Source organism: Oratosquilla oratoria, chromosome 7 (assembly GCF_046742065.1).
Source record: "Oratosquilla oratoria isolate Oo_2021 chromosome 7, ASM4674206v1, whole genome shotgun sequence".
NCBI lineage: Eukaryota > Metazoa > Arthropoda > Malacostraca > Stomatopoda > Squillidae > Oratosquilla > Oratosquilla oratoria.
Window position 1 is genome coordinate 27199728 of NC_134783.1, and position 15521 is coordinate 27215248.

The following is a 15521-nucleotide window of genomic DNA, read 5'->3' on the forward strand; positions in this document are numbered from 1 at the left end:
ACCTTAAGTTCACTTTGTACTAATGAAATATGTTATTATGACTTGGTTACAACTCTCCTGAAAGGTTGATCAGTCAGAATAACCATGTTGGTTTGGTTAATAACCCTCACTGGTTGTGCAGTAGCACATTTTTCTTTTATATCCAATGTTCTCGCTGGATAAATAATAATAATAAATGCTGCCTCAAGTTTCACTGAGTGGAAAACCTGCAGACCCTCACTGGCTAAGTGATGATGATATGGTTTAACGTCACACACTCCCCCCCTATCGGGAGGATAGGACAGTGCCCCTCGGAGAGGGCGTTTGTAGCGTGGAATTTAATGAACCATGCCCTTGGTTCAACTTCGTCGGTGGCAGGATTCGAACTGCCCTCACCTCGACCTTCGCCGCAAGTAACAATACCCTAACTCGCTTAGCCAGCTAAATAATCTGAGTAATCTTTTAATACAAACACAGTGTGTTTGGGCAACAAGGGTGTCCTCAGATTTGACATACTCAATTGAGAATGTGCAATAAACGTGGATACTGAGTGCAGATATACAAACAGCTCCCTCTTTGTCTATTTTACTGGACTTCCACAATCCTTAGGTAGCTGGTTACTATTCCAGACACCTTTTACTGAATAATAATAATAATTTTTGCCTCGTTTCAATGATTGGGAATCCACAAGACCACATTTTCTAGTCTTTGTGCCATCCCATAGATTTCTCCAGAAGAGTCAGTGGACTGTTTCCTGTGAAATATTGGTAAGGGTCTGTCTGTTACTGGCTAGCATAAGGAGAAGTAAGAAGAGGAGGTAATTGGGGAGGAGGAATCGGGGAAGGTAAAGGAGGAAGAGAGCAGTTGCCAGCTCTCCCATGAAAAAGTGAGTGTATTTACCTGTACAACCCAGGGCAGTGGACAGGATGCAAGGATAACCTGTCATCCAGGAGGTGCCAAGATAAGAGGGAGGGAGGAGGGTGGAGGGGAGTGGAATATATAGGAAATGGAATGGGAGAGAGTGGTTTCTATGCCTTTTTCTTTTTGGCTACCCCCGAAGGGGGCGTCAGGTAAGATAGTTTGGGAACCACTGCTCTAGATGTTTCAGCACATAGAGCAAAGATGACACCCTCAGCCACAGCTAATCATTAACCCTTCATCTTTCTATCCATTGCTTAAATCAGGAAATAGAAGAAATGTCTTCTTTACCAATCTTCTAATCATATAACTCAACCAAGCTTAATATTATGTTCTCTGTACAAATAAGAATAAATGTTTTGACTAAGTTACAAAGATAAAGATGTGTCTGATATTCAGATCAAAGAATTATCTTCATCCAAGGCATCATACATTGCAAAGAATGAGCCAAGCATGTCTTCTGGTATCTCAGACTTACGTAACTGCAAAGAATAACATGCTTCTTCCACTTTACTTAGACTGGATTTAAAAACATTTTTCTTATGATACAATTCTCTTGAACTCAAAAAGCCCAGAGAGAGGTACCCAGAGTTCATCTTTCTTAGTAAATCACATATCTTGAAACATGTTTTAAAATCACCAACACTAACACTCTTGATGCAGTACCTCATCAGTTCACCTGTCACATCTGAAACTCCTAAAATAAAATCTTTTGGTGTTACAAGAACGCTCATGGGCACCACTTCGGCCTCACTATCCTCTCTACTGCCATACGTCAACCGTTCCTGGACATCTGCATGACTGATGATGGTCTCTGTCAACAGGTACTGATGGAAAGTCAATGCCTCAATGTACTCCTGTATACCTGCCAATAAAGAAAATAAAATGCATTTTAGTTACTTGTTTATCTATCTTATCTATATATTTTCTTTTTTAAAGCAATGTATGTATGTATTTGTGTGTATGTGTGTGTGTAGCCAAAAAACAAAGACATAAAATTCACTCGCATACAACCCCCTTCACTCCCTCTTATCTTGGCTCCTCCTGGATGATGGGTCATCCCTGCATCTCACCCACTGCTCTGGGTCAGAAGCAGTGTTGCAAGACACAGCATACCTCAAACACATTCAAACTCCTCCTCTCTTATCTTCCATGTTTCTGCCCCATACAGTGCTGTTGGCACAATCTTTCCTTCATACAATCTCCTCTTAGCATCCATTCCCAAATGTCTATTTCTCATTACACTTTTTAATGCGACGTTGGTATCCTCGTATACCACACTCACAGCTCATAACGCATACATAGGCATCATCATATTCAAGATGTTAACCCCTTCCATACAGTGCCGCCTACATAGGCAGCATGGGGAGCAAGTGGATACGCGAGGCTGCCATATCGGCGTCTTGATTATATTGTAGTTGTCCCTGCGTAACTGACATACTCTCTAAACTGGCTTCATCACATTTTCTATGGTTATCAAAATTCACGGGTGAAAGAGAGAACGATCGATATAAGCGGTGACTATTTTTTATGATGCGAGTATTATGACGCAACATTGTACATCTGGCAGCTAATGCTGCCCGCGAGATTTTGGCCTGGAGTGAAGTGGTTAAGGAGTTGGAAACTGTTACATATGTGGACTTTTTCTCATTATTAGTTCCATGAGTATTTGTCCTCCTATTGTGAATTTCCATACCCTCCTTCAAAAAGAAGAGCAAATGTAAAATGGGGGAAGAGTATGACATAAAATTTTGAAAGTAATAAAAAGATGTTTTAGAAGGAAAATAAGAAAAAGGGGAGGCAAATCAAATAGAGAAGAAAAGGTAAAAGGTGCAGATAGAGATGATAATGGAAGAGGCAGCAGTAAGAGAAAGATGGGCAAAGTATTTTGGGGACTTCCTAAATGTGAATGAGGATAGGGAGGAAAAGGTGGTTCCAGTGGGAGGCACTAAGAAAATGACAGTGATGAATGAGGAAAATGGGGAGAAATAAGAAAAGATGAGGTGAAACCTGGGATAGATGGGTGTCATGCAAAATGCCTAAAAAGGGGAGGTACACTAACCACTTCCATACGGTGACGCCTACGTAGGCGTCATGAGGAGCAAGTGGGTACGCGATGATGCCGACGTCGGCATCTTGATTATATTTATGTAGTCATACCTATGTAACCTCCATTCTCTCTAAACTGGCTTCATCATATTTTCTATGGTTATCAAAATTCACGGGTGAAAGAGAATGAACGATTGAGCACTGACTTTATTTTTTATAATGCGATTATTATGACGCAACATCGCATGTCAGGCAGCTAATGCTGCCAGACGTGCAATGTGCCCCAGAGTGAAGAGGCTAATGCTGGACTGGCTGGTAAGGTTGTTTAATGTTTGTCTAAATGTGAGTAGAGTGCTGGAGGACCAGAGGAGTGCCTGTATAGTTCCAATTTACAAGAGAAAAGGGGACAAATGTGAATGTAGTAGTTTCAGAGGGATCATTTTGTTGAGAATGGTTGGGATTGCTTGTGGTGAGGAACAGTGTAGGTTTAGGAAAGGTAGGGGTTCTGTGGATCAGATTTTTGTGGTAAGAAAGATAAGTGAGAAAGCTTTAGCAAAGGGTAAAAATTTTTTTTTTTTGCCTTTATGAATTTGGAAAACTCTTACAACAGGGTAGACAAGAAGGCAATATGGGAGGTTTTACAGATATATAGAATAGGAGGAAAGCTGTTAAGAGCAGTCAAGAGTTTTTACAAGAGTAGTAGTGCCTGCGTTAGAATTAGAAATAAGAGAGAGCAAGTAGTTTGAAGTAAAACTGGGACTTCGCCAGGGATGTGTCATGTCATCATAGCTATTCGATGTGTACATGGATGATGTGGGAAGTAAATGCAAAGGTAATGGGCAGGGGATTGGAGATGGTTAAAGAAAATGGAGAAAAACATGAAATAAGCCAGTTGTTGTTTCCTGATGACACTACGCTTGTAGTAGGATCAGAGGAGGGATTAAGTTAGTGACAGAGTTTGTGAAGGTGTGTGAAAGGAGAAAGTAGAAGGTAAATGTGTGTAAAAGTAAGTTGATGAAATGTACAAGGGGAGATGATGGCAGCAAACTGGGAAATATTAAGGGAGAAAGGCTGGAGGAAGTGGATAGTTTTAGATACCTGGAGTACATGTGACAGTAGAGGGAGGAGTGGAGGTAGAATGTAGATTGAAAGAAGCAAGTAAATGCCTTGGAGGATTAAAAAGTATAACGAGAAATACACATTTGGGAATGGATGCTAAGAGGAGATTGTATGAAGGGGTAATTGTGCCAACAGCATTGTATGGGATAGAAACATGGAATATAAGAGAGGAAGAGTTTAAATGTGTTTGAGATGAAATGCTTGAGAAGTATGGTAGAGGTTACTAGGCTGGATAAAGTGAGAAATAAGGAGGTGAGGAGAAGTGCGAGGTGAAAAGGGAGTTGGGAGATAGGGTTGATGAAAGAATATTGGGATGGTTTGGACACATGGAAAGAATGAGTGAAGAAAGATTAGTAAAAGAGGTATGGAAGGCAGAGGTGGAAGGAGTGAAAATGAGGGGGTGACCATAGATGAGATGGATGGATGGGGTAAAAGGGACACTGGGAAAGAGGGGAATGTCTGTTGAGGAAGGAAGAAGACAAGATAGGGGTGAGTGAAGAATGATTGTGTATGGATGATGCTGTAATGCATGGAAGTGAGTGGGTGGGGGTGAGGGGGGGGGGTGAGTAAATGTGAATGATATTTTGATGCAGCCCAAAAGGATTTCTCCCAGTCTTCTCTTTTTCTGCAAGAAGGGATTGGGGGTGGAGGGGTGGGTCACTGATTAACTGAAGTAGCCTTGCTGTGGATGTGCTGTGTCTTGCTGCAATGCTTCTGACCCAGGGCAGTGGGCGAGATGTAGGGATGACCCGTCATCCAGGAGGAGCCAAGAAAAGAGGGAGGGAGGGGTGGTAAATGGGAGTGGATGTGGGGATGAAATGTGTGGGAGTAGATTTATGTCTTCGACTTTGGCTACCTTCCTTGTAAGGGAGAAAAAGCCCTTGGTATATGTATCAAACATTTTATATGGTGTCATCTTTCATGAGAAGGAAACAAACGGGTGAAGAATAGGAATGGGTGAGGGTGGGTGAATGCCTTGGCTGGCTACCTCCTTTACAGATATATAGACATATATTTTCAACTTTATCATGAGGGTGGAGGAGGGTGGAGGGGAGTGGAGTGTATTAGGGATGGTATGGGTGGGAATGGTTTTTATGCATTTGTTTTTTGGCTACCTCCCTTGTACATACATACATACATATACCAAGGCTTTTTCCCCCTTATAAGGGGGTAGCCAAAAAGAAAAAGGCATAAAATCATTCCCACCCATTCCATCCCTGAATACACTCCACACCCCTCCACCCTCCCTCTTATCTTAGCACCTCCTGAATGACGGGTCATCCCTGCACCTTGTCCACTGCCCTGGGTCAGAAGCAGTGTTGCAAGACACAGCACATCCACAGCAAGGCCGCTTCATTAAATCGGTGACCCCCCATCTCCGTCCCCCATTGCATAAAATGAGAGGACGGGGAGAAATCCCTTCGGGCTGCGTCAAATTTTGCTCACACATACTACCTCACCCCCCATCCACCCGCCCATTCCACCCTTGTAAGGGGGAAAAAGCCATTGGTATATGTATGTATGTATGTTTTTGTGAATCTTTTCATCCTCAAAAATAAATAAATGAATAAACTACTTTTCAGATTTTTTATTTTCTTTTTTCTTCCCAGTGATACGAGTAACTACAAAGTAAATGCCTTGAGGGATTAAAAAAATGTCATGAGAAACAGGCATCTGGGTATGGATGCAAAGAGATTATATGAAGAGGTGACTGTACAGAGAGGAACAGTTTAAATGCATTTGAGCTTAAATGTCTGAGAAGCATGGTAGGGGTTATAAGGTTGGATAGAGTGAGAAATGAGGAGGTGAGGAGGAGAGCTTGGGTGGAATGATATTCTAATGCTGCTCAATGGGTGGAGGCAATTAAGTGAACAGCCTTGCTGAGGATGTAGTGTGTCTTGCTGCATTGGTTACAACCCAGGGCAGTGGGCAGGAGAAAGGGATGACACCTTCATCCATGAGGAGCTATGTTGTGAGGGAGGAAAGGGTGGTGGATGGAAGTGGAACAGGTGGAAGTGGAATGGGTGGCAGTGGGTGCATGACTTTTGACTTGGCTACCTCCCTTATAAGGGGGAAAAAGCCCTTGGTATATAGATAGACATTATACCAAGGGTCATCAGTACTTGTTGCCTTTGACAGAAAAACTCTCCCATAGTGGAGCAAAGTTTCTTTCTAGAACAATCTAAGGCAGAGGTTCTCAACCAGGGGTGTGCGTACCCCCAAGGGGTACATTAGAGGAAATTCAGGGGTACGGGACAGGTTTCTGAAAATAATCAGGCTGTAATTGCAAACCCGCTTTTAGAAGTGGCCTACATGTGCTAGGCTAGCTGTGACCTCCTCTGAATTGTCTATACTTGCATTTTAATGTAGTAACATGTGTCTGTATCACAATTTAAGCTAAATAAACTAAGCCAATTAACCATTCATTTATTTTCATCCTTACTGATGCTGCATTGTGCGTAAGGGGTTTCGTGACTAATACTGAAAGACTTCAAGGGGTACATATGATTAAAAAGGTTGAGAACCCTTGATCTAAGGGAAAGCTTCACAACAACTGCCAACCATGGAGACACTGCTGGTTTCCCGCCAGTGAAACTTTAAGAGACAATTATAATTTTTATCCATTCTTTCTCAGAAGTAAATCCTTACCTCCTGTATATGCCCCAATAAATTGGTAAGGCTCTTCGTCACGTAGTTCCATTGCAATATGCTTCAGCAAAGTCTGCTCAATGTCACGAAGCTCATTTGAGGTAGAAGTTAGTATTTTGGTTTTCTCCTCTTCCTCAATTCTGAAAATTTTTAACAGAATTGAACTATAGATTTTTTTTCTAATAAATCTAAACACTATCCTTATGTTTTGTGGATCTGAAGAAGGAATTTGACAGTAGACAAGAAGGGAGTATAGAAAACCATGGGACTGTATGGAGATGGGGGAAGAGATTTTGAGGCAGTGAAGATCATTATAGAAACTGTGGGAAATTATTGTCTTTGAAATGTTCTTATGGGTATCATGAAACAGTTCCTACTGAGTCCTGAGGAAACACTATTATTACAAAAAGAATAAGACAAGTAATTTCAATGGGTCTAAAATGCCCTCACACACCTATGCAAATTCCCTCTACACTTTAAACCCAAAAACAAGTGTTAAGTCAGTAAAATTAATGAACAATCTGTACAACTATGAGAAGACTTACATAGATGCTGGACCTAAATCTCTTACACATGCTCATTCAAGGAGTAAGCATTAATACTAGAGAGGACCTATTAAAAAGGGATAGAGGAAAAACAAGAGGACATGCAATGAAATTCAAAAAGGATAACTACAGAAGAGACCTGAAAAAGAACAGCTTCCCACATAGTGATAGATGTATGGAACAATTTGGATGAAGAAATAGTGTGTGCAAATACAACAATTTAAGAACAAACTTGATCTTGCGAGATACAAAAACGGGTCACCACGAGCATAGCTCCCCTTCCCGTATAATACAAGTAGGTAATCTAGGTAAATACAAACCTAGTATAAAGTCATTTAAAAGAAGTCCTTACCCAGGTAATCTTTGCAATGAAAAGATGACTCTCTTAGAGCGAAGTGTGATGTCTCTTCCAGTTTTGTAAATCCTCTCATACTTGTCATTCTTTTCATTGAGCAATTTTGAGTATCCTCGGAAGAGCTCCATCACTGGACTGCATGCAACAACTTCATGTTGAAACTGTTCTGACGGCTTTTCACGATTTCGTTTATCCCTGCCGTGTGAACTCATCTCTCCAACCTGGAAATTATGAAATATATTGAAGCCACAGTAGTAACGAAAACACTACTTACATATCTATTAAGAACAAACAAGTTTATATGTTAAGAACTTAACCCTATTAGTGTAATACAATTCTGGATCTCCATTTTACCGAGTAAGAAAAACTTTGGAACCAACAATGGGGACATACCCTTGGTAGTTCTGTAGGATTTATGTCAGAGAGGATACCACTAATTTCCTAATCCCTTCAACACCCTCACCTCTACCCAGAAGTACAGGCTAGGAGCTGAAATTCAGTCTGTGGACACTAGATTGGGTCAAAATATCTCATAATTTACACCATTTCTCCCCTACTTTTTGACACAAGGAAAACAGAAAATCAGTGATTGCTTTCTTTTTGACTCTTATCTTTGTAACAAAGAAATATTCGCACATTCATGCAACACCAAGTGTAGTCCGATGTTTCTTCTTTAAGAGAACAACAAAAGGATCTGTAGGGCCGCTGTTGGCTTCTTTCAGTAGTCAAAGACACTTCAGGCAACAACTAACTGAAGGAAAAAACATATATCTCTATGTATATATACTCTCCATGATTCTGATCATGTGAGGTGTTAGAGTGATTAATCTGTAATTTTTTGGTATGGTTTTGTCACTTCTCTTACAAATTGAACTGATGGTAGCCTTTTTTTTTTGAGTGGACACGGAATAATTTATGTGTTTAATGAACAATGCCACAGCTTGCTAAAGGATTTTGCCGGATTTTTGGTCCCAACAGGTCATCAGCAAAGAAAGTTTCTGAGTTTTGGATTATGGTTGGGGTCCATGGGGTATAAAAGTATTGTATTGTTGCATTGGTAACTTGCACATCTGATGGATCTCCTGTTAACCACTTCGGTACAATGACGCCTACATAGGCGTCATGAGGCACGAGTGGGTATATGAGGATGCCAGCATCATTGTCTTGATTATATGTATTTTTTGTAGTTGTACATGAGTTACCTCCATATTCTGTGAACCGGTTTGATCACATTTATTGTGTTTATTATTACTCAGAGTAAAAGAGAATGAGTAATACAGCAGTGACTTTATATCTTATAATGTGAGTAGTGTGATGAATGGTACATATGGCAGCCAATGCTATGCGTGAAAATTTGAGTCATCCTGAAGTGGTTAACAGTCCCTCTTTGGTCTGAGATTCAACCTTGGATTCTGGAGAATCTTTTACAATAACTGAAGAAATATTTTGAGTTGTATTTAATGTTAATGATTGCTTCAGGTTCCTCATGTTCTCTCTGATGCCTGTGTGACTCCATAATTATTACTCGACCTTGATGATCCTTGTGATTAATTAATGCTTCTGCTATCTGCTTTGTGATTTTCCTAGCTGTTGGTTTAGAGCCACTCTTTTCCTCATCAGGATTCTTCTGTCTCTTGGGAAGGTGCTGTGATGAATATTTTACTACCTTCTCACCGTGACACTATTGCATGAGGCCTTCAAGTATGATTGTGGTGAAGGTTTGTAGCATGTCAGGCTCATTATCCCCCAAGATTAGGTCCCAATTGGCTTCTTTCAAATAACATTGAATTCCATCCCAATAATGGAAAAATTCTAAAATCAGGAGAGAAAACAACCTTGGAAATACTAAAGACATTTAAAGAAACAAAACTAGTGTTACCCAGTGTTATCTTAGAGGATGAGGAGCGGGGTTGCCACATAATGAAGCAGCAGGGATAAACTAGCTCCGGCTGTTGGACCCTACTGTGGGGAGACACTCTCTCCCTGCACTGCTTTGACTGCAGTGGTGTGGTAGCCACAAGGTGTTGAGATGCGAAGGTTGTTAAATGGTTTTAAATGTGTATGAAGTGGGTGTTTGATTCAACCATTCCCTTATAAGCAGGCATGTATATGTACATACCTAATATGATAGTGAATCTCACATTACACAAAACAGTTAAGACCTGTGCACCAAACAATATTATGCTGATCATAGCCAGGGAGGGGCAAATATTTGACCTAAAAAGAGCCAAATTAAGACAACATTACTATTACTTATGATGACAATATAGCCATTACTATGCAACAAAATGCTAAATTCAGTCAGTATTGCCAAAGGTATAATGGTATATTGTAAATATGAATCCCAATATTATGCAATATCTAACCTAACCAAAAGTGTCAGAAAATCCCAGAAATAATAGTAATCTCCTTTCATCCAGCCAAGTGTTCCATCTTATCCTTAACCACTTCGGTATGATGATGCCTAAGTAGGCATCATGAGGTGCGGGTGGGTACATGTGGATGCTGGCATCGGTGTCATGATTACATATATTTTTTTTTGTAGTTGTACATGAGTTACCCCCTGATTCTGTGAACAGGTTTGATCATATATTCTGTGTTTATTATTACTCAGAGTAAAAGAGAAATGAGTAATACAGCAGACTTTATATTTCATAATGCAAGTAGTGTGATAAATCTGGCAGCCGATGCTGCATGTGAGAATCTGACTCATCCTGTTCCCAGACATTTGGTCCACCTTCTCCTTAACCTTTCCTATTATTCAGTGACCACCCTCCCCCTGTTCCTCTTATTAAATCTCAGTCATGTGTATTACCACTATGTTCTTGAAAAAGCTGTAACGTGCAAAATGTCATACTAATAAAGGCTCCTCAGTCCTCACATAGTGTTTACTTTAATAGCAAACTCAGTGATACAGTGAGACTTCTCATTAACAGACGTTAATTAGCTGTATTTGCGGTGTTTTTCCTGTGTTTTCGGTGTTTTGAAGTGGTTTTGGGTGGCATAGTGATTGCACGCACTAAACAACAGCACCAAAAACACAGAAACACAGCAAAAACACCACAAACACAGCTAAATTTCAATTCTATCAATATTCAATTTCCCGTGTACAAGGTATCAATATGCAAGTACTATTCACTTGTACTGAGCCATAAATTAGTGTAATAGTGTGTTTTGGGATACTATGAATCTCTAAGAGGTAAAATTGTAAATTTTTAGAAGTGCACACCTATGTGTTATAGCAATAGAAGATTAAATATTCATTTTGTATATTATAATACATCAATATAATATATGTTTTTCTTGGTAGAAATCAATAACAGAAGTTGCTAAAGGTGATACACTAATGAATGGAGCCGTGACAACTGCTTGAGATGCCATCTTTGTTTTGCTAAAATGAAAACATGATAAATTTGTCTAACCAAACTTAATCTAACCTGCATTTAGTAATGCAGTACCTGTAAGTCTGGAGGTCACCAGAGTTGTCATTGTCGTTAGGTATGTTGACGGCTGGTTTTGGCATCCAATTGGACTGAGGGGTGTAGAGGAGTTTCATAACTGAAGAAAACATGAAGCTCAGCTCTGTAGCACTGTTCTAAAAATATGTAGCGGAGGAAAACACCCGATACACATTGTCAATGCTATTGTCAAACTGACATTGACAGGACTGGACAGATGACAACATGGCATCTCAAACCTATCATTGCAGCTCCATTTGATAGTGTATTTGCTTTAAGCAATTTTTTTCTTTACTGATTTTCGCAATGAAAAACATATATTACGATGTATTAAAATTCACAAAATCAATATTTAATTTTCTATTGCTATATCTCATAGGTGCGCACTTCTACTTTTAAACAAAATACTAGTAAAATTCCAGAATCATGCAAATGCAGACATTTAATATCAAACTTACATTGTACACTAGCTCCTAACCTGATATAACCTATCCTAATGTAACCATTCCATAGAAAAAAAAATCTTTCAAATGTCTAAAAATAAAATGTAAATGTGTTTGCATGATAATAGAATAGAACCCTCTAAGATTATATTCTTGATAAGTTCTTTTTGAAATGGCACATGTGACCTTCTAGCCTTCAATTCTGGTGTCCTTTGGGTATCTCCTCTCTGTCCTTTGAATAAAATGCTTTGTACTTTGCCACAATCATTGGCATTATTATCATTTGTTTGTGGCAATATTCTATTAAAAGTTATTTCATGATAGGAAATAGCTGTCTTATAAAACAGATCAAAGTAAAAATCCTTGCATGCAAGAAACTACAATAACACTTTTAATATTCCCAAATATTCTAAACCATATAATTCACTGAATGGTAATAGTTTCAGATAACCTAGATTACTAATTTCTATCTTAGCATCCAGGAGGTGCTAAGATAAGAGGGAGGGTGGAGGGGTGGAGTGTATTTAGGGATGGAATGGGTGGGAATGGTTTTATGCCTTTTTCTTTTTGGCAACCTCCCTTGTAAGGGGGAGAAAGCCTTGGTATATGTATATGTATGTATTAATTTCTATACTAGATCTTTTCCAAACTTGTCTGAACAAAATGAAAGTGATCTCCTCTGAAATGTTACTATTGTAAAAGAAATTATTTTGTCAGCTTTAGCACCAGAGATGGGGATGCAAATCATGTTATAGACAAGGCTTCCAGGAATCATGTACTTATGAGAATAAATACCAACTTACTATATATTACTAATGCGCCATCAGAAACTGCCATTATAAATATGGTTATTCAGTGTTTAAGCATATGAAGAAATTATAGAGCTTTTGATGAACAGGGGCCCCAATAGCCCCTTTTGAACATTAGCAGTCATAGTTTTTCCCCTTTACAAGACCAATGGTCCTATGTGAGAAAATAAAATAAAAAAAATACAGAAATGAAATGGTTTGGTTAGGTTAGGTACACCTTTTGAACAGGGATCCCAGTTTTGCCATTTTGAAGGATAGGAACTCCAAATCTAATGGGACCTCTATTCTTCATAAGCTCCAAAATTACTGGTCATTCTGAAAGTACATCATCCATTTTTGCTTGCAAAGTCCATAAAATATAAAAAGTACATACATATACCAAAGGCTTTTTTTTCTTCCTTATAAGGGGGGTAGCCAAAAAACAAAGGCATAAAACCCACTCCCATCCATTCCATCCCTATCACACTCCACTCCCTTCCATTCTCTTCCTTCCCTCTTATCTTGGCACCTCCAGGACGACAGGTCATCCCTGCATCTCGCCCACTGCCCTGGGTCAGAAGCAGTGTTGCAAGACACAGCATATCCACAGCAAGGCCACTTCATCAAATCAGCGACCCTCCCCCCTCTCCGTCCCCTCATGCAGAAAATGAGAAGTTGGAGAGAAATCCCTTCGGGCTGCATCAAATTTTTCTCATGCATACTACCCCAACCCCCCACCCACTCCACCTCATGCATCACAGCATCATCCATATACTATATACAACCCTTCTTCATAAGCTCCAAAATTACTGGTCATTCTGAGAGTACATAATCCATTTTTGCTTGCAAAGTTCATAAAATATAAAAAGTCACTTTTGGAAAACTACCTTCAAATAACCTTTCATCGACCTCAAATTTCAAATAATAAATAATGAGGAGAACTGCATTACTTTCAACAATTTAATCAGTAACTAAGTCCTGTCCAAGCCCTGTAGGCTGTACACTGAATTGTCTTCATTACATTTACGTAAAACAATAGATATCACTTCCAATTCCTGAAAACATATATTCAGGAGCCATACCACTACCGATTTTGTATGTTCCTGGAGATAATCAATTGCCTATTAGAGCCTGTTAAATTAAAATTAAAACTAGCTACTAATCATGTTTACCAATGACTTTTTATATTTTATTACAATCGCACAGCCAAGTTCTTCATCACAATGTGTTACAGGGCTTTTGGAATTGATTTCTAAATTTTGAAGGATATGGATTATTTTCTACTATTATACTCCATATTGTTTACTTGTATTTGCCAGTCGTGTTATATTATTTCACTTCAGAGATGCCTGTTCTTTGTTTATTTTCGTGTAGACCTGACAGGCTACCTTATCCAAACTTGAATTCGATTATGAATAGAAATCTTTTCACATATCATTTTCGAAAGAATATATTGATAAATATATCTAATAGCATTAATAATATTTTACTAAACTAAGGAATTTTAATATATTTATTTGTACGAATAAGTAATAACTGTAAACTGATTATTCTTAGAATTTCTTTCAAGCTCCATAATCATAATGCTCAAAACTGGTTTATTCTTGAAATCCGGTCCCCCCTCCCCATGAACTAGTTTGCTCATTATGCAATATTTAAAATATGTGGATGAATTTTAATTTATCCTCAATTACATTCTTCATTCGTGAGAAAAGATAAACCTATTAACGTTTCATTGTCATCTTATTTTATTCTGGCTGATATCTAAACATTTCATATACAGAACAATTCCTTACTCCCTAACAAAGGACTTAGTGAATACTAACCATTGAGAATTTCACGAACACAACTTGACAATTGACATCGTACTCCTGGCAGCGGGTATGGGAATGGTTGTTATTTGTGTTTCTTCTTGATCTGGTAACAGTGACCTGAGATTGACAGTATATTGTGTCAAAATCAAAATTTCTACCCACTACCTCGATCACAACAGCTTTATATTTCTAATTACCAAAAATCCTCTAGAACCCCTTATTCACAACCCATCATCATCACTATGATTATCATTTTGTCTAATGTTTACTAGCTACTTATGTTTTTTTAACCACTCCAGTAGGTCTACGAGTCAAATTCTCGGGTACAGCATCGCCTGCCATATGGACGATCCATCACACTACTTGCATTATAAAATATAAAGTCACTGCTGTATTACTCGTTCTCTTTTACTCTGAGTAATAATGAATATAAAACGTGATCAAACCAGCTTACAGAATCCGGGGGTAACTCATGTATAACTACAATATATAGGCATCATCGTACGGAAATGGCCTGGTCTCACTCCGCCGAAAAGCTACATAAGATCTATGCGAGAGATATAAGTTGAGCGCAACTTTTCTTATATATTTGTATGCTCTAGTTACATACACATACACGAAATTTTGCGTTCAACCCATCTCCACTATGATAGTACAATTGGTAAGTATACAAACGCGGGAAAGTATTTGTATAACACTGAATGGGTCCCAGTGGTTAGAGATACATTTTAACAACCACAATGCACTTTAATTCTAAGCCATCAACATCGGGAGATCCGATAGAGGCCGACATACACAAATTGAAATGCGGTACTGACAAGGACTCGAACCCGGCAAGTGCAGGACAAGTGCTGTAGTGTCTTACCGATTACGCTATCAATAGAGATATAAGTTGAGCGCAACTTTTCTTATATATTTGTATGCTCGAGTTACATACATATACACGAAATTTTGCGTTCAACCCATCTCCACTATGATAGTACAATTGGTAAGTATACGATCGCGGGAAAGTATTTGTACAACACTGAATTAAAGTGCATTGTGGTTGTTAAAATGTATCTCTAATCACTGGGACCCATTCAGTGTTGTACAAATACTTTCCCGCGTTCGTATACTTACTGTACCCCCTCTTAAACAAACATTAAATAACCTCACCAGCCAGTCCACCATAACTATACCTCCTTTCTACAGACATTCCGCATGGCATCCATCCAACCCAGGTGTCTTACCTGCTCTTATCATCTTAACAGCTGCTTTCACTTTATCTTTCCCTATTTCTCCTCCATTTTTCTCACTCATCACTCTAATTTTCTTAGCGCTTCCCACTGCAACTACCTTTCTCTCCCTATCCTCCTTCACGTTTAGCAACTCCCTAAAATACTCTGCCTACCTTCCTCTCACTGC

The 15521-nt window shown here is 39.0% G+C and overlaps 1 protein-coding gene across 4 annotated transcripts; it reads right to left on the reverse strand.

The window, feature by feature from the left end:
- Positions 1–733: 733 nt before the first annotated feature.
- Positions 734–13713, reverse strand: Trax (Translin associated factor X). 4 transcript variants are annotated; one of them, XM_076187838.1, is made up of 5 exons: positions 13610–13693; positions 8008–8115; positions 7612–7835; positions 6715–6854; positions 734–1762 (listed from the first exon to the last, which is right to left on the reverse strand). In XM_076187838.1, exons 3-5 carry the CDS (start codon positions 7824–7826, stop codon positions 1293–1295), a joined length of 825 nt encoding a protein of 274 aa, XP_076043953.1. In that variant the 5' UTR covers positions 7827–7835; positions 8008–8115; positions 13610–13693; the 3' UTR covers positions 734–1292. The 4 variants fall into 4 exon arrangements, with proteins under 4 accessions (XP_076043953.1, XP_076043954.1, XP_076043952.1 ...); XM_076187839.1 differs by having other exon boundaries at positions 8008–8124; positions 13610–13654; XM_076187837.1 differs by lacking the exon at positions 8008–8115 and having other exon boundaries at positions 13610–13713.
- Positions 13714–15521: the final 1808 nt, after the last annotated feature.